Source organism: Bombus huntii, chromosome 2, assembly GCF_024542735.1.
Source record: "Bombus huntii isolate Logan2020A chromosome 2, iyBomHunt1.1, whole genome shotgun sequence".
Taxonomy (NCBI): Eukaryota; Metazoa; Arthropoda; class Insecta; order Hymenoptera; family Apidae; genus Bombus; species Bombus huntii.
Genome location: NC_066239.1, coordinates 21,527,916 through 21,554,650, shown reverse-complemented (window position 1 = coordinate 21,554,650; position 26,735 = coordinate 21,527,916). Strand labels below are relative to the sequence as shown.

At 45.2% G+C, this 26,735-nt stretch overlaps 1 protein-coding gene across 10 annotated transcripts in view; it reads left to right on the top strand.

Moving 5' to 3' along the window:
* The window catches only part of LOC126872886 (uncharacterized), a 186,479-nt gene that overhangs the window by 109,948 nt on the left and 49,796 nt on the right, over nt 1-26,735 (top strand). For all 10 annotated transcript variants that reach the window (XR_007692234.1, XM_050633179.1, XM_050633116.1 and 7 more), the window contains 9 exons: nt 4,587-4,635; nt 8,801-9,053; nt 12,772-12,982; nt 14,777-15,879; nt 16,239-16,455; nt 16,669-16,917; nt 17,608-17,995; nt 19,669-19,963; nt 21,517-26,145. Coding sequence is in view for 9 of the 10 variants with exons in the window: in XM_050633116.1 (XP_050489073.1) it covers nt 4,587-4,635; nt 8,801-9,053; nt 12,772-12,982; nt 14,777-15,879; nt 16,239-16,455; nt 16,669-16,917; nt 17,608-17,995; nt 19,669-19,963; nt 21,517-26,145 (7,394 nt within the window). In the remaining variant the exon portion in view is untranslated. The remainder of the gene's footprint in view (nt 1-4,586; nt 4,636-8,800; nt 9,054-12,771; nt 12,983-14,776; nt 15,880-16,238; nt 16,456-16,668; nt 16,918-17,607; nt 17,996-19,668; nt 19,964-21,516; nt 26,146-26,735) is intronic.

Genomic DNA, 26,735 nt, shown 5'->3' with positions numbered 1-26,735 from the left:
GCTAGAAATTACTTATTAGTCCCCATGGTTTTATGTTACGTAAACTGGCACGGCGTGAATAAAGTGGACGAGGCTTATCGGCAACCAGGGCTGCAAGTTGATGACCATCGCTCACCTTAGTTAAATTCTCCATCTATCCGATACGAAATCAGAGTAACGAACGAGCTGCTGTCGCGATCTCGCGAATTTTACATGTATATATTGGTATCGCTAGCACGTATAGTCACGCGAAAGTTCACGATCGCTGCCGATACCTATGCTACAGTGCATACCGTATGAGTTTCTTAGCGTAGAAACGCACGGGAAATTTTTTTTATTTGTGAAAATTTGTCCAAGCTGAACAAAATTCGTATTAGACTCGATTTCCATTTATTTCGATCTAATCCGCAGAAAGCTTGGTTCGTGCAAACGTTCTCATCGCAAAGAGCTTGCTGCTTTCGCAAATCTTTTTCGTCTTCTCTATCGAGGCAACCCGTACGATTCTTGGATACAGCATCCAAAGGAAATTTCATGATCGGCGGAGGTTTGTTACGACAACGACAACGAGAGGCGATTCTTTCGATCCAACTGCCTCGTGGGGGAACGACTTGCAAGAAAAAGTATATCGAGCTATACAGGATGTTTGGTAACTGCTGGTATAAGCGGAAAGGGGGTGATTCTACGCGAAAAAGGAAGTCGAAAATATAGAATAACAATTTTTCGTTCGAGGCTTTGTTTTCGAGAAAATCGACTTTAAATTTTCGCTCGGTACGTGTGCATTTTATCACGTCTTGTTATAACGTATCTCACTGTAAATCGTTGTCTCGATGAAGAAATAAAAAAAAAAAAAAAAATTTTGTTTTATTCTATAGTTTCAACTTCTTTTTTCGCGTAGAATCACCCCCTTTCCGCTTGAACCACCAGTTACCAACCACCCTGTATATCTACAGCGATTGCTTAATGAAACTTCAATTATGCGTTAATTTTCGTGGCTCGAGGAAATTCGAATCGAAAATATTCTAAATTATACCTTGCTACTCCCTTTGCTAATCGAAAGAATTCGCGTCGCGTTCCTTCATCTTCTACGTTGTCTTGTTCGAAGTCTTGCAAGAAGCTGAAGTATAAGTAGCTTGCCTGTAGTGTCATCGAACGTCCGCTCGTTGCACCCATTCTCAAAGAACAGGTTAAGAGACGAGAGAGACGAGAGAGACGAAGATCGTCGCACGTCGCGTCGCGTCAGCGTACGTAAATAAAGAAAGGCCGAGGTATTCGGCAATTTGCGCGCGAGCATCGCGAACAAGCTCTTTCTTTTCAGATGTTTCTCCTCTGAACCGAGCTTTTTGTAGAGACACTCGATAAATTTTCAATGACATCAGCGCAAAACCGTGGCTGCTATTGTATCTGGAAATCAGGTCGCGACGGCTGCATCCACTGACCAGACCAGGGGCTGAGATACGCGACAATCTGCTTTTTAAATTCGTTACCTCGCGAGCGCGATGTTTCGCCGAAGGTCGAACGATAAAGAACTTTGACATTCTCGATATGCGTACGACGTAGAGCATGAAAAATATTTTTCTATTTAACGCGTTATTTGCAAAATTTCGTTGCTCGAATTTTTCGGTAAAACCGAAACGTTGTATTCCAGGAATAATCGGTTTTCTTTTATTCCAAAACGCGTGATCAAATAATAAATAAACAAATAACAAATAAACGAAAAAGCGCTTTTGGCCGATTTGTAAGAAAGCGCGACTGCGATGAAGACCGATATATTTTTCTAAAACTACCTGCGCGTAGCGTATCTATGGTATACTTTTTACATTTGTATTAATTAAAACGTTACGTACAAAGCCGATAAGTTGACCAATTTTTAGAAATCCTGTTCTACGTTCTACGTTCTTTCTGGCGAACGCGAAAGAAACCGTAATAAAGGAACATCGTTGCAATTACGGTTTAATAAAAACGAAAACGAACAGTGTACTGCAAATTGCCAACGCCAAGGGTTTTTGCGCGGAAGTTATTTCGAAACGACACGTCCGTGCGACTTTTCTTACGGCACAATGCGAGATTAAGCCAGATTACGTGGCGTAGGTAGAATTTCGAAGAAACGAGGGTCTTCGTGACGTTTCTTCCACGCGTTACAGGCGCCCGGAAATTCAAGTCCTTGTGATTTCCCTCTCATCCATGGTAAACTTCCGATGGAGGAAGATGCTCTCATCCGGCGAAACTCCTTGCTGCATTTCCTTTTAGCATCCGTACGACGGTGGGATATTATTTTCCTCGCGTGACCATATTTTAACGACCTTCCTTCAAACCTATACCATTGCAACCTTTACATTTTCATTACTTGCGACCGTTCCTCGAATTTTCATACCAGAAATATAAGATTATTCCTTTTTCTTTCAACTTGGACAACTTAGAAATTTAAGGTTAAATATTTATCACCGAGAAATTTCGCGGTAGCGTCGAAAAAGCGAACAAGAATTTCTCAGCCGCGACGTCTGTGGATTTTGATAACCACTTAGAGTGACATCTCTCGTACGATGCAATGTCACGTTTTTTTACAACACGAAGCATGTTTTTAATCGCTCACCATTGTCGAACTTCGACGTGTTATACGACCCTTCCTCTTCGTCTCTATTCTCGGCGTTGTTCTACTTCCCGCGAACCGAACATTAAAAAGGAATCGAAGATCCAGTCGCGCTATGATTGTTTCGTCAAAAATACATACAGGTCGATAACTCTCTTCGGTTTCTTGTACTTTTGTATTAATTTATACATACACACACACACACAATAAATATTTGTATAATTTCACGCTCGTGGGTTTAATAATTCATTTCGATACAACGCAACCGAAGCTTCGCTTCTCTTCGAGAAAAGCTGTGTTCCGCGAGAGTGCTTTATCGGTTTTCTTTGCGTTCCTTCCACGTTACTTATCACATTTCGATATTTTCTTCCTCCCTCCTGTTTCGTTAGATAGAAAATTGCGTAAACAACGGTGGAAAACTACCGGTTGTCCATTAAACGAACAAGCTTTTCGCGAAATAGGATTACCAGTGTTCTTGCATGTTACTTTCGAATCATTCGAAACGCATCGAATGAAAAGCTATTTCATTCCCTGTATGGCGCACTTGGGAATATCAATATAGCAAAGTTCGATTTTGCAAATCCGCTGGAGATAGGGCAAATATAGGTATATCACGAATATGGTAATTGAGAAGTAATCGCTTTACAATATTACTTTTCTATCTATGGAGCGGAAAAATCGTTTGTAAAAAATAGAGGTATTTCTAGTGCCGGTTATTAGGATGCAAAGCAACTTGGCGTTAGCAATTTTCTCGTTCTTTGCCTCGTTCCTATGTAAAATAGAAAAGCAACGGAATCGATTTAACGAAGAACGAAGCCTTTGGAAAGTGATTGATTACTCTGCATCGGCTACGATACACAGTGACGAGTTCTTACCTTCCAAGCCGTTATGAAAGTAACAACCAGGCAATTTTTCAATTCACGTAATCGTTACCTGCTACATTTATGACTGTCCATTTGCGATTCTTTCAATTTGATGGAACGAGTTTGCATTTTACGTTACGACGCAGAGGCGGATCTTCGACTTTACGTTTCCGTTCACTCGCCGATTCCGTGTCGTTCTCGTGAAACTGATAGCAGATTCTCCGAAAATTTTAAATGCACGTAACAATTTAATGCCGTAACGAGATGGAATCCTCCGGTTGAATCGCATTAATTATCCATACGTTTATAACACACCGATATTTCGGTGCTGCCGTTTGGACGGTGATTGGATTGTCTCGAAAATTCTCGACTAGCGATAGAAGACCTTGTTCCATTTTGCCGAATATCTCGATTCTTTTTCCAGATACTTTTTTATTACCTTTCGAAGCAAACGCGATTCTATTTCGTTTGCTGGCCTAAAGGATACGAAGAAACAATAGCGGCGTTTCTGCCCGATTCTCGTGTATTCGAGAACGAGCCGGAGTTTCGTCGAGGAAAATGGAGCAGAGTCACCATTACGAATTAGCAGAGGAAAACGAAGCCCGTGTAAACGCGGTACGAAACTGAAGGGTACGGGAACGGGATCCCTTTTCCCCCTAATTGACGGGCCGGGTCGCGCAAAGTGCTGTTCAAAGACTCGCAGTCGATTCCGTATGCACTACCAGCAAGGGGCCGAAGTTGTTAACACGCGTCGAGACTCGAAAGAGAAACAGGAAAAAAGCACCGGCGAAAAGGAGTCGATAAAGGGAGCGGATACCGCTGAAAGGATTTACCAGTCGCTCCGCGTACATACTCGACTTCCGCGAAAGAACTCGCGAAACTTGAACGCCCATTACCGAAAAACTCTCGCATCTGAAAACTTTCAGCCGAGCAAACTGTCCCGGAAAAATTGTCCGCCACCACGAGCAACGTGTCTCCGTATACTTATCGTTTCGAACGCGCGTAGTCGTGCAAATGGCAGTTGAAATTCTTCGGTATTTTAGCTTTTAACAGCGAATTATCCGATATGAAAGATCGTTGATTCTGTTTAAAACGATAATTCACCCTTGAGACGTTAAGGAACGTTTTCATATGACCGATATTTTTTATTGTTTCAGGCTCGACCAGCCGGTGACCAGCTCGACGTCCGGAATGGACAGCAAAAAGGTTCGAACGATACAGCTTTTTGAAATTATCGCCCTGAAACTTAATTTCACGTGCCTTTTTCTTTGATCGATCCAAGGATCGTAAGATACGATCTTTGATTCTCATTGATAAGACGAAACGGTGCGTACACGAGTTAGGAGAAAAGCGTTAAGAGTGCTATTAACTGCCGTTTCGAACAAACTGTCGGGCAAGATCAGGACAACCGGTAGAAGATGGTGCAAGTCGAGAGCGTCTCCGAGGGAGTTGCATACTTTCGTCGAAGTTGGAGAAATCGATACGTGTCATAGGGGTTTATGGCAGTTGTAAAGGTTTCTTCCTTCTCCGTGCTGCACGATACTATACGGAACTCCGTGGCAGAGTTAACGATGTCGTTTGAAGTTAACGCGATTAAATCGACGCGATAAGCGGCCGAGACTAATGCAGAAATCTCACTGAATTAACCGGCAACTTTAAACGTTTCCAGTTACATCGTTTGCTCCTCTAATTACCGTCTCGCGGTGCTCTTTGATAAACTGCTAGTCGCTGCGATTTAATCAGCTCAATTATTCGTGTGCGCACAGTTCCGCGAGTTCTAATGCAACGATCAGATTAATCTTCGGATAAGAAACGATAGGTTCAAAGACCTTGGTCTTGGATGAGTCGCGATATCGCGAACTTGTCGACTAATAATTTGGGTTCGTTAATGACTAAAACGAGATCGAATATACGGGAGATAACACCAACCCAGCCACTGAACACGGCAAGATCCTTCTAGCACCGTAAATTCATCGTTATTTCATTTATTATTTTTCCATGTACTGTCGTTTATTGGCTTGCGCGAAAGTGGCGAACGGTGAACCAAATATACCTATCTTCTTTCCTCCATTTGTTCTGGAAGCTTCGCTAAAATGGTGCGTGACAGCTCGTTACGTCTCTCCACAGGATATTGCCACGACTTGAGTCGTAGAAAAGCAGTGACGGACGAAGGCAAAACGCGGTAGCAATTTTCACCCGCCATAAACCGCTCCAAGCGTCGTTCTCTCCTCATTTACGCTAGGCAGCCGCAGCGAAAGAAAGTCACATCGAACTACTTTCTTCTCTTCCTTTTTTCGCGAAAGGAACTTCTCCGCCTCGATCCGCTAGCGGTCGATGAAGTTTCAAACTCGCGTCTCGCTTCGAACCGCGTAGACGGACGATTCGTCGATTCGGCAGCCAGGTAGAAATTTAGCCGAGTCATTTTTTGAATTGCCATCTCTTCAATCCTGCGGTTTAACTCGGTCGAATTTCAGGCTTGTCGTCGACGCTGCTTCCGTGGAAGAAAGTTTCTCGGTCGGTTTGTTCGGCCTACGAATCGCTTGGAGTCGCGCGATCCTGAACTTGCCGACGCGACACTCTCTCTCTCTTTCTTGGAAAAGAAGAATCACCCTTGTTTCCCCCGCGTTTGAGGCACATCCCGGGAATCCACGAAGCGCGAAGACAACTGTTTGTTTTGCTTGCAGAAGCTTCGAATTTTCAAATCTGGGATGGGATGTACCGCTAGAGAACAGTTTGGACCTATTACGATGTCCGAGCACGTAGATGCATTTGAAAGAAAAGAAACGACGAAGCAAATATTCTGCAACTAGCGAGAAAGACTATTTTAATGTTTTATCGTGGTTTATTATTTTCTTAGAATTCTCTTCTTACGAAAAACTAGAATTTGAAAGAAGAACTTAAAAAGAACATTCCAATAGTAATTGATTCTGGCTATCGACTATGATGAAACGCGAGTTTCTGCAATTCAGCGTACGTATATCGATACGAACTATGTGCGTAGTCGCATACCTTCGTGCGTGAGAACCATTCTAATCTCACGATGAATATTCATTCTCGTTTAGTCGGCGTATAACAGCCATAGATCATATACAAGACGATTCGATGACTGTTGTTGTCTCGTTATCACCGAATTATGGAAGCCAATCCAGCTTGTACGCTATACATGCGGTAGAAATGGCAGGATTCGAAAGAAAGCTGCTTCGATGGAGATCGCTTCCCCGATGCAAACATTCACGACACGATGACATTTCTGATTTCCTTCCTTTTTAACATAGATTAGTTAAATTAATTCGTGTACTCGTTGGAAACTCGACATTTCTTTGCGTTGTTATTAGCATCAGGAGAAATTACGAGAACCAGGTTTTTTTTCGAATAAAATTGGCACGTGCCGGCAGCAGCAGTTGTCGGCTATAGCGCCAAACGTTCGGCAATTAAATCGACTTCCGGCAACTCGATCAGTCAAATTTTTCCAACGAAACCAGCTTTGTTGGCAATTTGTCGAGGAGATACGTTGTCGTTCCTTTAATCGAGCAAAACGACGAAAAAGCTTCCGTAGGGTTCAGCAACTAGCTAGACCGAAAAAGCTCGAAGAGAATGTTCCGGGGGAAACAACCGTTTCTCGAAAAGCTGGTCCACGGCCTGGAAACATGGAAAATAATAAAAAGTGGAAAAGAGCGAAGAGAAGAGACGATTAGGTACGCGCCGAGTTTCGCCTTAATCTTAAGCTCGATAGCCAGTCCGGTTTTCCCATGAAAATCAAAAGGTGGAAACCCGCTGTTCGTATGCTGACTTTTGCACGTTCGCTTACCGTTCGTCGTATTTGTCAAAAGATTTGGCACGATTCTATTTGAGTATTAATTAAATATAATTGTTAAATACTATTAATTATCGAGTATTATCTTTTCGTATCTTGGTTGCTTCTCCTTGTATTTGGTCCTGAACAGACTATTCGATTAAAAAACGTACGTCCTACGTACGTTTAAAATATTTATTCGATAGGTCGATGAACGTCTGTTAGAAAATTTATTCTTTGCTTCCTGTTTCTTGCGTCGTCGAACGTAGTTTAAATAATATTACGATTTCGCGGTATTTCCGACGAACGTGAGATTTTGCGGCTAGTTGATAAATTTTCTATAGGATGGACGGAATTTTCGCGCTAACTCGATCAGACAGGTAGCGGAAAAGCGGCTGCCGATCAGCTATCGAAAAATCTGTCGCTTAGGAAGCAACATGGCGCTGCACGACGTGCTACCTTGCCGACTGACCGGTATAAACGAAGTTACTCTCTCAAAACTGACCGTTTCGATAGTTCTCCGCTTCTCCATCCACTGGTTTTAACAAATTCCATCGGTCAATCCATGACGGGAACGTTTCGATGAAACGTCCCTGCCGCGCAGTCGATTTTTCATTTCTCTGTGTATTAGGCAAACTGTTTGTTTTAGAATATCTCATGAGAAATCAAAGTTGTCAAAGTGCAGGAGCTAAAGCGTAGTCATCGTATATCGAAACGATAATAAAAGCCCCCTTCTAGTCAGGAAGATCAGACACGAAAATCGATTTCCGTGGAGAAATTTCGAATAAAGGAGGTTTCGAAATATGACAGAAAAATTAAATTTAGAGATTAACCGCTATCTCGGGCAGAATCGAACGAAAGGAGAGATTTGGGTACAAGTTACGTAAATATCAGAAACGAAGATTGGTCGCTAACCGCTGTCAGTTTCCCGATGACCTGCGGTGTTGTAAGCTTAATCGACAATTCCAGGGTTCCAGTTTAGAAAGCAGTTCAACTTAGTCGACCAATTGCGATCTTGGCTAGATATTTTGTGACGAGCGAAATGAACGAAAACGAAAATGATAATCGCCTGCAATTATCCAAATTTCCGGTAGCTGGTAATTATGTAAATTAGATCGAAATTTATCACACGGCATTAGCATGATAAATATTTCTATTATCCGCGGTGGGCTTGCCGCGACACGGGTTAAATTGCCGTGTCAGCTGCTACATGCTTTAACGTCGTGTAATGCGCGCGTGATTTCTAATCTACAAAAATTTGACTGCCCGAAAGTTTCAATTTTGTTGATCTAAAACGTCGCGGCGATTTTCCACTCGCTGTAGAATAAGACGCTTGGCACTGGTATTATCATCGTACTGCGTAGAAAGATTACTCTTAAGCTCGTGTCACGTACCGCTATTTGCATGGCTCTAACTCTTACTTTCAACAACTTGCTTTCAATTTAGCCAATACGCGTCGAATCGATCGAAAACCATAGATTTGGTCGAAAAAGCAACACGTACGTACGAACAGACTATAGTAGCAGCGTGGACTCGACAGAGAGACAAGTAGCATAAACGAAACTAAAATGATTGCAGGTTGTCCAGGCGGCGCCGCTGCCCGTACCTGTCCAGGTACGTAGCAAGAACGATGGCTCGGGGGTGGCCGCATCCGTGTCGGGGGTTCGCAGACGAAGCGGCTCCCAAGGTTTACGATCGCCCGCCGCGAAGAGGCCACTCTCCGCTCCCGTCGCCCTTCAGGGATGGCTACACAAACAGGGCTCCGAGGGGCTGATGCTTTGGAAGAAACGGTGGTTCGTCCTCTCCGAGTACTGCCTCTTTTATTACAAAGGTCAGACTTGCCACGTTTTCCTCCCTCTGGAATTACCTGTCGCGTTCTTTCCACCGAAAAACCTTTCCCATCTTTTACCCTTTAGCCTTTTTCTTTCTCTTTCTCTTTCCCCTCGTTTTGTCTTTGGAACGAAGCAAGACACAATTCCCAACGCGATACACGCGACTCGTAATTCTAGTGGTTTCATTGAGAATACCTGCTGCTTTTTCCCTTTTGTTCCTCCTTTCTCTCTTTTCCAACGTTTGTTTAGTCGTAATAGTAAATATGAACGAGGAAAAATCTCTCTTTTCGGAAGCAGAGTGTCTACGTTCTTCGCGTTCAGTTAGTTTCCGTTGTAAATCTCCCGAATTATCTTTCGTTTGTCTCTGTCCATGGCGTTGCGACTAAATTTTTAAGCAACACGTTCTTCCCCTAAAAAATTAAACTATCCTTCTCCCAATTTTTAATCTCTTTTCTACGAACTTCGGTTCCAAAGTAGGAACATAGTAATTCTGCTATCTCCCGTTTATATGAGACGCGAGAAGTGGTACGAACTAGTCACTAGTCGGACAGCATCGGGTAAACGCATAATGCAAGTGGATTCGCGTCCGGACGTAATATCTTCTTCCTCTTGTTAAACTTTATCCCGTTCTTTCTTTTCTTCGTTTTCAACATCACCGCGGATATACGCGCAATTAACGTTTCGCCGAGGGGATTCATATGAAATTAACAATTTTTCCTTCCCTTTGTGTGTCACGCGCAGGGGAGTTGGCACAGCTTCAATTTTCCAGCTTTCTCGTTGTTTTTCAGCGTTGTTTTCACTGGCACAGCGTTCGCTCCACCAATTTCCGTTCATCCGATTGCTATTTCCTCTTCCCGATCTTACCTCTTTCCCTTCAGATTGTTTCCTGCGGAACGCTAATTGCACGAGTTCGCCAGTTTCGTACTTACTTACATGCTTCCCCTGACTGTTCCCGCGAGATCGCGCAGTTTTTACCTCTCGACGTTGTAAAATATTTTCTATCCTTGCGAAATATAATTTTCGAAAGATCGACAGATCGATGCGAGAATATTTTTGGAGAACTGTGCCTTACAGAACGTGAACAATATCTGTAGTAGAATTTTGAAAATTATTTGACGCATCTGATTAACGATAATTAAGATATTACTTTTATCTTTTTAAAAACACCGCAATTTTTCTTTAAAGTATAACCTAGAAAACATTGCGACAAAGAATTTTTATACGTTTCCTTTAATCTTCCTCTCACATTCAAAAATTTCGTTCGAATCTGCGATCATTAACGTATCACAGCTCCGGGAACAGTTGAAACTTCGTTAAAGCTTTACGTTGTATTTTTTTCAGATCCTCCTGGATAGTAGAGATACATACATAAAATACAATAAAAAGTGGTAAAAAGGTTTTTACTCGATAAAATCTTTTTTCTCTTTCGAATAAAAAATATTTTTGAAAGTTTTTGTTATATAAATTTCCAGATATGCAATGTAACCGTAGAATGTCGTTATTAGCCCACTTTACGAACCTACGCTCTTCCATAATACCATACTTATCGATGTTCTAAATGAATGAAATTTGACTGGAAATTCCGGCGATTCTGTTCCGATATTGTTACACCAGAGCAGGATCAAAAATTTGAGGATAAATCTCTGGTATCTGGTCAAATAAAAACGAAAATTTCTGTTAATATCGTTTCGTAATTCAAATTCGAGTCGCATTTAAGCTTCGCTCGTGAAAACTCACATTCTCTGATTTGTGTTTCAGCCGTAAATGATCGTAATTTTTCGTCGCGCGATTCCTTTCTTTCGTCGAATGAAATCAGCCCGGCATTCGCGTTGCCCTGCACACCGTTCTTAATTAAGGCGATATTCTATGATGGACGCATAATGGAAACAATGCGCGTCTGAGTCATTATTCCACCGGTATAAATTAATTTACCATTGCGTTTTGCTTCACCTACATAGACGTGAACTCGTTTACTGCGGATTTAAATTCTTACACGCGGTTATCAGTGGTTCCTGGAATGGAAACTATTAGTCTCGTTCCCTGTTATTACCTTCGTAGCCTGTCACCTTTTTTGACAACGTATCAGATATAACGAGCTTTATTATACTTCTTATCATCTCGTTTTCCTCCCGGCTAATTTATTTGTTTATTTGTTAGAGGATCTGTCCTTTCTAGACGGAAGACGATTCTGTCGAATCGAAACGACGAATCCTAAGAGTTTGAAAGTAAGTGCCATACCAAGTTGTGTACGCCCGGACGAACCTCGCCTGCCGATTTAACGACGCGACAACTACAATTTTCTTTGGAAAATAAATTGCACGACACTTTACGATTACGGTTAACGATTCGCGTGCATTCTCGAAAATTCCTGGCTCGGACGATGGCCCTTTCTTCCTTTTCCAGACGTCCGTTATGATATTCGCGCCGAAATTTATAACACTTTTTATCTCGTTCCTTTTCCTCTGTCCGCGGTTCAGCGTGTGATTTATGTCGACAGAGGCAGGAAGGGTGAGCGCAACCCCCGGCCGGGCTAACGCGTGTCAATGGCGCGTTAGGGCTTTCGAATGCATTCGGATGCATTCGAATCGAACCTTTCGATTTGTCAGCCTGTAAAATGATTTCCTGTCGCATTTGTCCATGTCATCGGGCATTACCGAGCGCTTGCCACGATTTTTCTGATCGATGTCAGATCGAGAGCTTTTTCATCATTCGATGGAAATCATAGTACTTTTAACGTTTTTGGCTTTTTAACGATCGGTTTTGCTAGCCATCGACAATTTTAGACAATGACTTTACTTGCGTACGAGGTAGCTACCAATTTTTGGAACAAGTATGTAGTTAAATACAGATTAAAATAACAATGAAATATTACAGCTTTGCATATGCTGCATCTGTACTCACATTCATAATCCTTTCTCGAAGTCGAACGACACGCGAACCTCGCGTCCATCTCGACGCAAATGCGAAAGTCGTCTCGCGGTTCGTTTCTAGGAGGGCTGTTCGCGGCACTCGTGCCACCCTTTCGCTCTCGAATCTCCTTTCACAGAACGCGGCTACCAGGAACTCGGATGAATATTTCTCGTTAATAAACGAGAACGTCGTCGACCCCTTTGCCTCGACTTTTTCCTAGCTTTCGACGTAAATTTCTTTTCCCGTCTACCCCCTCCACTGGTTTGGCTCGAAGTGAATCGAGCCAGACGGCATGAACTTCTTCGGATCGTTTAATCCTAACGTTACAGAGTACTTAGCCAAACTTTTAGATGGTTTTGTGCGTCCATTCAACGATGAAGTTTCATTTTTTGTTTCGGTCCGCTAGGAATTATTAAATAAGCGTGACAGAAACTATTGCAAAACGATTACAGAAGGAACGGAGAACAGAGCGATCGTGTTTTGCGAAGGTATAGGCTTTCCGTTTATTCTTCTATAAAAATATTATTCCTCTTACATCGAGAAACGCTGAAAATTACTGCTATTCGAGAATTCACGGTTTTGCCTATTGAATATACGATTTTCGAAATTTTGTTGAAATTCGGAGAAGCTGGAAGACCGAATCGATTCTTATTCCTTATGCTGTAGTCCGGATTACCATTTGACTGCAACATTCAATGAAATCGAGGCGTACTATCTTCTCTCGAATCAAAGCTTGTTTCATATTGAAAGATGATCTATTCTTTGCCAACGACGACAAATTAGACATTGATGACGAACAAATTTCAGGTCCGGAAGAGGAAAAATTGTTGGGCTCGATATTGTTGCCGTCGTACAGAGTTACCGTGTGCAAGCCCGAGGACAAAGTTAATAGAAAGTTTGCGTTCAAAGCCGAACACGCGAATATGAGGACTTATCACTTTGCAGCGGACAGTCGCGAAAGCATGAATCAGTGGGTGAACGCGTTGACCTTGGCGACTCTTCTTCAGGACCCAAGTCCGTGAGTATCTACTTTTTCCTCGTTCACAGCGATCTAACTTCGTTCGCTTCGTATCGAAGGAAAGAGAAGAGAATAAAGGATACAAAATACAAAAGCATAAAGAAATATTGAAAATCTACGGTCGTTAATTTTCTCGTTGGAAATTTCAGAGAACGAACTCGTAAAAAGAGTAATAAAAGGAGAATCGAACCAACTGTCGCTTCTGCCATGCAATAACTTTCATCGCGCGTAACCTTTTCCCGGCCAATATAAACTACCACTTGAGTATTCCAAACAATTTCAAACGATTGCAAATTTTCGAGCTGGCGCGTTATTTCGCGTCGCATGCTCGGCCGATATGGTTTGATACGTTGCATTGGCTCGATGGTTAGTTCGATGGCTGGTGACGACGCTAGTAGCAAATAATACCATCGAATTCGATCGGAATTTCATTAATCGAGAAAGGAGTTGCCTTTTACAGCAGGAAGCATTTCATTTAATTATTATTTCATGTAAAATCATTTATTTCGCGTCGCCATCGTTTCCTTACGGCCTCGTTTATTTCTTATTCCGCGTATTCCGCTTCTTCCAGCACAGCGAGTTCTCGAAGTTGTATGTACCGCGGTGAACGATCGCACGTCTTCTATCTCTCATTCGCCACATTTTATTCCCAATGTTTTCCTCGCGGTTTTCGTATTTATCGTTAGAGAACAAAAAGATTCCCGAACCTAATAATGGCAAATTTGGTTTCCAGCAAAACCTGCTCGTCGTTTTCAACACACCTCGCAACTTGTTCGCTAATCGATGTCAACGATCGTGTTACGTAATATCTTAAATCGTGTAGCTAATTTACGCAGGCACGTACGAAAAGCCTAGCCCGTCCATCTCAAAACAAATACTCGATAGTTTAAACAGCGCGATCATTCACTGCCGTGATTATGAAACATCTCCGCGTTTATTCCGTTATTTGCTCAGCAAACACGCGTCCCCGAACAAAATAACGAAACGGATAGCATAACTCGTTGCACCCGGAATGCAATTCCAAAGAAATATTCCTTCGACTTTAAGAATGTAACTCGTAATCGAGCTATTCTTTGCGCAATTAAAGAACACGAACGAAGATAAATAATCGAACAAATCGTCAAGGGGAAATTCGCTCTGTTTCTACCAAAGCGAAGATTCCAACTATTCGAAAGTATCGCGAACGCTCAGACGCAAGTTCTCGTTTCGATCGCGGCGTAACTCGGCCGTTCGTTTGCTTTTTCAAAGTTGGCCGCGTATAAACAGCCGAGAATTTGTCGTTGCTCGGCTAAAAAAACTACAGGACGGTCGTGTTTCGTCCGCCAACTGGGTACTAGGAATTTTCTGACGAACTGCGAAACCCGATGCAGGTTTCTGACGACGACGCTGGATTTCCGCGTTTTCAGGCTCAACGACTCGACAAACGTGACGAAACTCTGCTCGAAATTAGGATCCACCGATCTTTGTTTGCACGCTGGTCTTTCGAATTAAACGTTTATCCGCGCATCGCTTCGCGTCGCTCGCTTGTCGCGAGATTACGCGCGCTTCGTTGCTCAAACGTTTTCATGTACTGTACGGTTGAGTTGGAACGCTTTGATTCGCCGTTCCTCGAACGAATTCAATTCTCTTTTGCGATTAGTTTTGTGAAATTATTGAAATTGCTTATTGTTCGTCGATTCGTGGATGCAATGGTCCCGTTGAATTTAGAAGGAACTATGTCGTCTCGAGGCGAACGATTCGAGCACAACTGCGCGATATTCTGAACGATAATCGAACAAATGAAATATGCTTCAGTGGAGCCGGCGAAGCAGCGGTGGTAATCGAGATAGCTGGCCAGCCGGACGGGGAGCGGAGCGCACGGCCGAGCGTCTCTTCGATTTCCTCGATTCTGAATCAGAGTGCGGACGACAGCGACTCTGGATTTCACGGTTTTCAATCGCGGGACGATCCGAGCCACGCTTCCAACAACAACTCTAGCCCGAACAGCGTAAACACCGCCTCTTTCCCCAATCTCAGTGGCAGCAACAGCAACAGCAACACCAACAACGGAAACAACAACAGCAGTAACAACAATAACATCATCACCAACACCGGTAACAACAACGCGAACGAAGTTCAGCCAATGGTAAACGGCTGGATTCAACAGCAAACTCCGTACGGTCAACCTAGCACGTCGCAGCACCAACATCAGCAACAGCAACAGTACGGTCAGCTGATGCCCTCTTCTCAGCAACTGCAGCAGGTTCACTCCCACCAACATCAAGCGTTGCTTCATCAGCATTTGTCTCATCAGAGTACCAATCAAACTCATCAGCTCCATCATAACAAACACGTCGTCCAGCAGCCGCAATCCCAGTCGCACTTGACAGCCAGCAACGTACAAACTGTGCAGCCCATGGCTCGAAAATTCGGTCAACCGATCTACGCGAACGCCCCGCCCAAACCTAGAAGACTGACCGACGGATCGACAGAGTATTCGACTCCGTCGCCGGATCCGGACTACCGGAAATCACCGGTATCGCCGGACGTTACGGTGACCAGCAAGAGCCCGATGTCGGACTACGACAGAGGCAGCGTGATCTATGGGACGAGGATGAATCAACCGTCGCAGCAGAGCCTCAGAACGGATAAATCGGGCTTGAATTACGGGTACGGGCAGGTGCAAACGGAAAGGCGCACGCCCGACACGTACGGTCGTAGCGCGGCTAAACCGCGATCCGCCAGAGGGAACGGTGACTACGAGGAAGTTTATGGGGCTCCTCAACTGTATCAGAGGCCAGCCGGACCTGTTGGCTATACCAAAGGATCCTCGCCAGCACCTATTCCGATTCCGCTGTACGCGCAACAACATCAGCAGTATCAGCAGCAGATTCATTCTCCTGGCACGCCCTCCAATAGTAAGTATATATCTTCGTTCGAAATATGGTATTCGATAGACGAGACTAAAGTCGACCTGGTTTGACAAATGTAAGTGGAATAGATAACATAAATTGTACGAATCGACCCTATCCAATTAGAGACAATTAGAGCCGTAGATGCACATTTTTTTCCTTTTACGTAACATCGCTATATGCTGGAACATTAACACATTCTTGTTGGCAAAGAACTTTCTAAACTCTCAAAGTTAACTAGCACAACGGTAATTAACACGGGAGAAACGCGTGGAAAATTGGACTGTACTTGCTTTGTCCGCGAATATTCTTTAACCTTATGACACGTATGTATGTAAGAGGATCGTTGATCCAATTTGATTCAGTGCCAATAATGAGGCAACCGAGGACGCAGCCACCACCGCGACCGCATAGCGCGGACTTCTTGGAGTACGAAGCTACCAGGAAGCCTCATCAGCAGATGCCACCGCAGTGCGAAGAATCGCTGAATCAACAGAGGCGTCCACAAAGGCCTAAATCGAGTTTAGACATAGTCACTCCGTCGGACGCTACCAACGACGGTTATTTCTATTCCGAGGAAAGGTAACCGATGATTTATTCCATTATACGTAGGTTGAGCCAAGTAAGCAAAGCAAAATTGTACGGAGGAACGGCCTTGAACCGTTAAATTCTACCAGACTTCTCGTTTCGATCGTATTCGTTGAATTACGAAACGTTCGAATCGAAGAACAAGACATTACGTTCACAAGACGTTTCGATATTTCAAAGATGTCGCTTATGATACGTTCGTTTTAGATACGCGGCGCAGATGCGGCAGTCCTCGGTTTATCTCCATCAAACACCTCAGCATCATCAGCAACAAAGGAACCAATCGCTTTCCCGAGCAACAATGCCGTCGAAAGCATCGGGAATCCGCGACAGAAGCGACGAGAGTAGAATAGCAACGCTGCCGGAAGTTTCCTGCTCTGGCCTGAGGCGGACGCAACGCGAGCACGTTCATCAGCAACACGCGATACCTCACCAATCCCTTCAAAGGCACACCGAGTGAGTCACTGCTCGTCGATCTCTCTTCCAGCTTTCTACCGCCTTGACAAATGCTCCTCGATATTTTTTTTAATACGATTCCCGTAGTATCATTGTCAAAGATGTTTTACGAAATGACCAGCGGAAGACGATCCAAAACAGCCATTTGGAATTTTGCAAATTTCATTTTCTATCTACGTATATTTATCTTTCGATCTAGTATTATTAAAAGTAAAGTACCAGTGCCGATACTTGCGAAAACCACATGGAAATTGATAATGCTCGGTATTTACGCTGTTTGCATTTCAACATGGTCCTTGCAACAATGGTGTCGCGTATCGAAATATCTTCTATACGCTATTTACTTTTCTGATCTGGACGAGTATGCCGTTGTTTTACGACACGAATGAATTTCCATTTTTTCTTAGTTTAATGATTCGCCGTATCGATAAGCCCTTTTCACGAATAGATGATACGTTTTTATCGAACTGGTACGAAAAACCAAAAAGATATATTTTATCACACGTATGGATAATCGACGTACAGAAATAATGTTATTTCTTGCCTAAAACTGTCTCCTACGTTACACGAAATTCCCTGAACCAAAGGCGTCGTTCGGTATCCGTGGGTCGATGAAAATGAGAACCTGTTGTCGAAAAAACGACGCGCGACTAAACGTATAAAACGTTGGAATCTTGTTGGCTGATCTAGGGTGAACAGCAACGAGGCGAAACTGAGGCGATCGTTGCGAGAGAAGAGTTACGAGTCGAGTAACCGAGAAATGTTGAGTCACATGGCCGAGGACGGAACGGTGCCGCGAAGAATTCCACGAGAGTACGAGTCGTCGATGGCGGCGGGGTGGGGCGGCAGACCGACGAGTCACACGGCCCAGGGGACTACTCACGTGGGCCAACCGTGTCACGCTCCTCACGCCGCTGCCAGACGATGGAACGAACAGCAACAGTTCTGCAGATCGGCGTCCGCGCGTCTCCCGAGGACCAGGCATCCGGCCGCCTTGGATCCCGACGACGACGACTACGACTACGGAGAACGATCTTCCGAACAGGACTCGCGGGATGGTGAACGAAAGATACAGCAGGTTGGTTCTATCGGACTTTCCTCCTTTTATCCAAACGGCCATTGTGTTTTTCATATTTTACAAAGTGCAGCGTAGCATCCGCAATTTATTAAAGTCGACGTGGAAAGTTGTCAGTTTGGTTTTCGATAAGTTACGGCTAGTTCGAAAATTACTTTTTCGTCGGAGCAAAGTATAAAATGTGAGACTGACTATGGATCTGAGAGATTAAAGTTAAAAATACGATTGAAACGCGAGTGTTTTGTAATTACGTGCAACGCGAGTTTATTCTAGAGAGGAACGCAGAGAAGAAAAGTGCTCACGTTTAGTTTTTAGCGTGTTCGAGTTGCGATACCGCTTACCATATAACCTTGGGCGATAGAAAGTAACGGAGTGGAAGTTGGAAACACCGAGTTATTGCTACGCTTTGTAGTATCCCCATTCGCTTCATTCAGTGGCATACAAAATTAATTGAAACATTCTCTCCATTGATCCTTTCTCAAAAATTTCTGATCCTTCGAAATATTTACAAATGGCAATGAGAAGTCAGCAAAATAGCTTTGTTATACGTAAATATCTGCAAATTCGTAATACCGATTCGAGAAAACGATATCAATGAATCAGCTCTGCAATAATCTATAGCAATACTCACTTGCTATGGCAACGAAGCAACGTTTTTGTGAATCGCATAGTAAACTATCGCCGAGATTCCAGAGAATGACCGGATGTTTGAGGAACGCTTTAGAAATTCCCAAAGGCGCTCGTATAGAGATGACTCAAATCGTTGGTTCGCTTTCCTCGGTGTAATCGTGAACCGCGTACGGTCGATTGTTTGACGGACGGAATAATTCGTAGGCCGCACAGGCACGAAAAGATGATTCATACGAAGGTGCAACCTGCACGCCGAGTACCTGCATTTATGTCACGCCGTGTTTCGTGACTCTGCTTTCACTGCGATCCGTTCGATCTTCGTCATCGTTGCGAGCAGAGCTGTTACGCGGTTCCTCGATCGTCGGACGTTCCTCGCTGCAAACTGATTTCCTCGTGCCCCTATTTTGTGCGTCCGACTCGAATCACTTTTATTTCTTCTCGGATCAGTCTTCCAGACTGTTATTCGGTTTTTTTTTTGTCGTTTCCTTTTGATCGACCGTGTAACTTGCCGATACGTTCGACTTTGATCAACGTACCATGCCTTTAGAATGTTACGCAATCGATGGTCGTACAGGACGAGTTTCTGACGTTTCAGGAGTTTAGAATGCATCGGTGTACAGCTGAAAAAGTTATTTTTACAAGTACAAAATTTAAATGGCACTCCTGACATTTATAGTTGTCTCGGATAAGCCTGAAAGATCAATCTTGCAAATATACGGATAAATTTAAAAGAAACATTTTTAGAAAATTCGAACGGCTAATATAGGCGAAAAAGCCTGGCGAAGTGAATAAAAATGACGTTTTATTTCAGACCAAAGGATCACGATAAGCTTCTTTATATACGAGATAATGGAATTAAATCGCATCGAGACAAAGTTATTTTTAAGTTTATAATTACCGTTCGATGCCTAGACGGAATGGCCTAGTATCGTATAGTTAACAAATATCATTGACGTCTTTTAAAAAAACAAAGTGTCATCGTGTTTAATGCTCCGTAGGAGAACGGGTTCGTAAGACACTTTTCCACAAGATGCATGTGTTTGCAGCGCGAGGAGTCAATGAAGCGACTGCTGGAATGGAAGCAGCGAATGCTGCAATCGCCGTTAACCCGGAAGCCATCGACCTCGGTAAACAGAGGACGGGCGCAGAACGAGCTGTCCAACTATTACAAGCAGCAGGCGCTGCTCGAGCTCGCTGCTCACGAAGCCTCTGTCGCAGAGGGTCGTCACTCACGGCGAAGAGAGGACGGTCATCGGCCACATATCCGCAGCAAGAGCACCGACGGCCGCCGGACTGTCGCCAACGTTTCGCGATACAACAGCTACTCCAGCGACGACGAAGGTAGGGACACCTCGCCTGAACTTGTTATCTGAGTTGTGGCTTCTCCGACACGGGCCGTTCCTGGGACCATTTTCCTTTCAGTACACGAATAAGCTTCTTTAGAACGTTCGATTTTACTTTGTACGTTGACTTTGTATAATTCCGTAAATTACTTTGGGACCAAATTTTACGATTAACCAGAAAAATTGTTCAGCGTGTTTCATTACCAAAATTAGGTCGTGGTGTACCTGTTGAAAGATCGTTTTAACGCTTAGTTCGCTAATTGTATCTTAAAAAATATATCGTGTTAAGAATTTTTGGACGATTTATACAAAATTTTGCATAAATATGCCCACGAACGTGCCGCGTCTATTGACTGAAAGAATTCTAAGTAGATAGTTGGACTTTACCAAGTATGATAGTAAACTCTAACCAGTATAACCGCCCTAACACGGTCGACGCACTTACGCGTGTGCTCTGCGAAATAAACCTTAAAACGAATAAAACGCTTCTGTATTGTGTTGCACGAGTCGATAGTATCGCATTAGAGATACGTTAGCGAAGAACGAGAGGAGACGCTGATTGCGCATGAAACTAAGGATTTATATTTTTTCTACGTACCAGTTTTCGAATAAAGTGCCTTGAATCAATTTGAGAGTCGAATTAATCTGTGTGTCACGAATCCTGTTACACTTTTATTAAAATTACTTTAATCATCTTCTTGAAACTAACACAAGTACGAACGCACGAACGATAAAACGAGAAAAAGAGACGCATATGTTTTAGCGACATTTCGCGATCGAGACCGAGCGGACATCGCTACTACAACGTTCGGAATTTCCTCGTCTGTGCTCTCTTATCTTTCTCTAGCTGTTCTTCTCTCTATCGCCAAGTTGCCCCTCGTCAAGGGGTTGATCAAATTTGTAGATAGCAAGAAACTTTAAGAAAGGTGAAAGGAAACCGAAAAATAGACGCAAAAAAGATAGAAAATAAATAAGCGTAAGAAAAGAGCGGAATCTGCAAACATTTTCTCCGTGGGGCTCCTTCTCTTTGCTGCTGTTGGGTCTGGGCTGACTGGTGAATGGGAACGATTAACACCTTTGGAAATTAACTAGCGAAACCGTCCGTTACGACTTAACGCTCGTACTACAGCCATACTACTTTGCAAAATGTGGGTCAGCATGGCATGTCGAGGATTATATCACTAACACTATCGTAGAGGCGTTCGATTGTGGTCGCCGTCTAACTTCCAGCTCGTAATACGTGTTTTTGTCGTCGAGCGATCGAGAACACGTCGGATCGGTTCATGGATCATTGCGAGATTGGTTTATTTTCTTCTAATGCATAAAATGCGATTACTCTTGGCTACAACTATGATATCTAATGTTACTTTTCTCGATATTTAATACAAGGATCCTGTATCCCTGTTAAATTCCGAATGATTCTCGTAACGATCAAGACCGATTCCAGCTTGCTACTTTAGCTTGAATTGTACCGACAGGGTTGGGTTGTCATTAATCACACTCGTGAGTAACGAACGTCCTCGTGTGTTTGTTTTGTAACGGACGAATCAGAGCTGGGAGATGTCCGGAGGAAGCGCACGCGTAGACCCTCGCATGCAGGAAGGAGCCCCCGCCAGCACGGAGACAATCGTTCGTCGGGAAATCCGCTTCACGATGCCATCCCCGGAAGTGGCCGCCAGAGTCAGAACGCTATTCGAGTCTCGAACGACCGACAACCGAGCCCCACCGCTACCGTTCTACCTAATCTGGGAGGAATACCCCCGGATGCCGGGTACGAGGAGGTCAGCTTCCCTCCTATACCGAGAACCGAACGTTCTCCGGAGTATCTTTCCTCCGGGCAGACGTCTACTACGAGAACCGATCGGCAAGATCACGATACCTCTTCCATCGACGAAGACAAACTCAAGAAGAAACCGTCCGGAATCCTCAAGACTTCTACGGTTTACGGTGTCGAGCAAGCCGGCAAGAATTCGAATTGCTCGACCGGATACGCGACAGACACCTGGCCTGCCCAGAAGACGGTTCAGTGGACCACCAAAAAGGAACCCGACGATTGGGATTCCAATATCGATGAGAGCAAGGTCATCAAAGAATTTTCTTATCAGTACATCAAGGAGGAGCTGGAGCCGAAGAAGGAGGACAGGTCTGCGACTAAACCGGAAACCATGAATCTGGTGCAGTGTAGGATACGATCGTTCGAGCTAAACATGGATGGCTCGAGTCCGGTGAAGGAGGTATTCGCCATGCAGGAACCACTAAAAGTGTCTCCTCTTCAAGCGACGGAAGCCCACGTCTCTAAGCTAGACTGTTCGAAAAAGACGTCGTCGATAATCCGCAGCTTCGCTCTGGGTGATTCGGATTCTCAAGATTGTAAGTACAAAAACGTCAAAGACAGCCATACCAAACAAGCGTCCACGGATAGCAACAAATCCGTGAAGGATCTGCTGGCGGATTTCGAGAGGAAGTCTCGACAGGTTCAAAGACAAGAATACGGTAGGCACCAGGAAGTGAAACACCGTGGAGTGTTCAGCGACTCGGAGGCTTTGCTGTACGATACGGGCAGCGATATGGATCAGCGTGAGAGAAACGAAGACGCGCAGAACGAGAGGACCCTACAGATCGATCAAGTTGTACCTGAGCCTATCAACGACCATAGAATGTACACCGACACGACAAAGAAGAAGGGGGACGTCTCCTTTAGACGCAAGAAAAGATCATCGTCCAAGGAGAGCGAGAGCGATCAAACCATACCTACGGAGGATCTAGACATCCTATCGAATCCCAGTTGCGCTAGGTTAAGCGTCACGGAATCTCTGTTGACTCACGGCGATCGTTTCTCCGGAGAAAGCGGTACCACGAGTCCCACCGTGAAGCAAGAGGATATCAGTCCCGAAGAACACTATCTGCCCATGACTCCTAGAAAAGCTATATTGGATCCGAACGACGACAGACCGAATCCAAAGATGATGGAGAGCCTATTTGCTAATTTGGACCACGAGGAAAGTTCGTACGTGGAGATGGCGCAGAACGGTATGACCCATTCCCTTTTGGCGCCCACCGACGAAGGTAGAAAACACGATTCCGGCGATTATTCTACCTTGGACACGCCTCACTACGAGTTCGTTTGTGTGTCTGACAACAAAATGGAGCCAGTGTACATGGAGGTGAGTCAGTTGTCGGGAAAGGAGGAACAAGACGGTGGAAAGGTGTCTCTTTCAAAGAGAAACGACGATTCGACATATTCGAGGACGACCGATCTCCCCGATATTTTAACAGCCCTCAAGTCCGATAGTTCGGACGCCGATGACGAATCCTCAAAGGATCTCGATTCGATCGACGCTCCACGGCATCCTAGGTTCAGTCTGTCGGATACTTTCAGGCCCGCCTCCTATTATTTAGGCGCTAGTAGAACCATGATCGCGGAACTGCACGATTCTTCCGACAGCGAGCTGGTATCACCCCCGCCTATTCCAACCTCCCCGCCTCCGTTGGACGATTTGGACTCTTTGGACATGCAAGAATCTTTAGAAATCAAAAAGGTGTCTCCGCAAGTAGCGGTGACGAAGGATAACACTTCGGGCAGAGACTCTCCGAAGTCGTGGAACAAACCGATGGGTCAGATCGAGACCCATAGGCCTCCGTCGAGATTTTCGGACGCTACCATCAGCTCCACTTTTAGAGACAGTAGAATATCTTTGGAGAGCGCGTCCGGAAGCGACTCGGTGGAACTGAGGATGCCCGAGGAGGAAGCGAGACACAGACAATTGAAAACCAGACCAGTCAGCGAAGTGTGCGAAGTTCTCGACAGCTTAGACGAGTTGGAGTCCCTCGGAAGCCGCTTCGACGGAGCTAGTATCGACTTGGATCAGTATCTGGAGGAACTGCAGGCTCGCGACGCCTTCAACGTCGACTTGTATGCGAAAGATCTCAGTTACAATAGCATTTACGGATTCAACGAGAACATGATGGTAGTGGACAAGCTTCAGAAGACCACCTGCCGCGATCTGTCGAGACAAGCGAACTTGGCCTTCGATAATCTCGACCAATCTCTAAGGTACGGCGCTGCGAACAAAATGGGATCGGCGAGTAGCTTGCCTTCGATGAGAGTCTGCGACGCTCCTCCTTCTCATCAGCACTCGCAATCCTTCACCGGGGATGCTCATTACGAAAATATTTCGAGCTTTTCTCCACTGAGAAATTCACCGGCGATTCGATCGGACAACCAATCGCGAGACAATTCGCATGGTCTTCAGAGAGGATCTCAAAATAATCTGCTTACGGCTTCTCACAGCAGAGACTCTAGTTACTCTCTGGCCTCTGGAGCCGCTTCGATCTCGACTTCTATGGCTTGTCAGAGACCTGCCAGCGCCCAGTCCTCCATGCACTCTCCTACGGGTTCGATGTCCTTAGGAAACCACGGGAACAGTTTGGTCGGCAACATGCTGCAAAACGCGAGTCCCTACTCCGATCTACGGTTCCAAAGTCACTCGAGGTCGGCCAGTCAGGATTCCGCTAGATACTCCATGATATCGAACCACAGGTCGTCGTCCAGTCAAGATTCCAGTCACTATCAAACTTCGACGTCTACGGTTAAGGCAAATCCCGCGCCTCAATCGTATCTGCCAGGCGAGCCACATCTACAGAGCGAGCAGTCAGGCGCTCCTTACTACTACTCCGATCTCCAAGGTAGCGTAAACGCCGTAGACACCGCCGAGTCGATGAAGCCGATCGGTCATTCTTCCAGATTGCCTCAACTAAACAATCAAAGAGACGACGCATCCGCGTTAAACAAGAGGAACGATATAGGACGTATCGTGAATCCAATTTCCAGGCAAATGCCCAGACAGATTCAAGTGGATGACATAGACGAGGCTAGGCGAATAGCAGCCGAACTCAGGAAAACTACTTGTCAACTGTTGGGCGACAACAAAGTCGATCTCGTAGACAAGAAGAACTTTTACGAAGCCGATACTCTGAGGAGGGTAAAATCTACCGATCCACTGCCTGATATCTCGTCGGCAGAGATTAGCACGAGGAATCTGTATCCGCATGGCCTTCGCGATAAGTCGAACAGCCAGTCGAACAGCCAGTCGAACAGCCAGTCGAACAGCCGAGACACCTTCGAGTTGGCGCTTGGAACGCAGACGTCCCATCGAAGGTCTAGGTCTTTGGAGGGCCTTTTGGACGACGTCGGGCTTCAGAATCTGGTGGAACAGAGGAACAGAAACAACCGAGTAGCAACGGTTCCGCCCACTCAGGCTGAGGAAGAAGCGCCTCAGAACATGGGCGGCATCGGTGGCGGTTCTACGTCGAACAGCTTCAACGTCGATGACCCCTGGGAGCAGGACTCCTTGTGGAGAGAAAGTCTCCGGCGAGTGAGTCTAAGAAATGCCAGGTCCCTGGACAATTTGGGCAGTCCACCAAGACCGACCATATCTAGCTCGGACTCGAAGGGACGGAACAAAATCACTCGTGGTGCCACCTACGTGAACGACAGCGTGATGTTGCGACGGGAGAATTGCTCGGAGGATTCTTCGGACAGGCCACGCGTGAAACGTCGAGCCAGCAAGGAACAAGAGAGGGACGAGATGGTCGACGATCTGACGTACGAGAGTCTGTCGATGGAGCGGATTCACGCGAGCGGGTACGTGTGGGACGCGCAAAACGAGGCTTACCGGAAAGCCACCGCCGAGGATATGGATCATTTTTTAGAGGAAGGCAACCTTCCCCCGGTTCGCTCGATCTCGGAGACAACGCGGCAGATGTCCGGGCCTGCGGCGACGTCCGCGGCGTTCGAGCTCGATCGAGAGAAGCTACGGCAATGGGATCTGCTGTCGAGCGCCTGCTTGCTCCAGGAACAGCAGCGCAGCTCAATGGCGGACTCGGGGCGAGGGTTGCCAATTGCGGAACGACCTGGAGACGTTCTCGATGCGTCGAGGAACGGTGCACCGGTGCTGAACAACGGCGCCGGCACCGGGCCGATCACGAGCGCGACGGTTGCGGCCAATCGCGATCGGGACGTCGTTTTGGAGGTGCTCGAGAAGGGCGTACAGCAGAGTACCTCGACGGCAACGACGACGACAACGACAACAACGACGACGACGGCGGCGGAATATCTCGGGCCGAGCAACAGACAGGATTTGAACCAGGAGACTAAGGAAGCTTGTAACAGGGCTGCAGGTGAGTGGCTCCTCAAGACACCCGGTGGTGTGTTCAGGAAGTGACTGACTGGCCGTGTTCCAAAGCCTCGTCCGGCTCTCGTGCGGATTCGACCGGCCGAAGTTCTTCTCGTTCTGCTATCTCGTCGATCGGTCGAAATGCTCGATGGATTTGTTCATTACCAAATGTACCTGCGTTTTACGGTGGACTATATAACGTTCGTTGCCACGCCAAATTTTCCTATTCTTTTGGAACCTGAACCAAGTGCCGCGCTGGACGAATACGTTTCTATTTCGCGACGTTCGATCGCGCCAACGATAAGATCGTTTCAGCGACGCTCATCGAATATTACCTGCCTTGAAAAGAATGTAATGGGATTTTGATCGTATCGTGATTATTGTCGTATCGTAATTGTAAAATAAGGGATGAAATACTTGTATTTGTTTCTGTATACCACACTGTTCGATAATTAGTTCCAATGAAATTTGTATATGAAAATGGTTCGAAAGAAAGAGGCAAATTAAATATATTTCCAGACCGGCAAACATGCAAACGAACGAAACCGATGCTACTCGTTCGGTCCAACGACCGATTCAAATTTCAAAAGAATA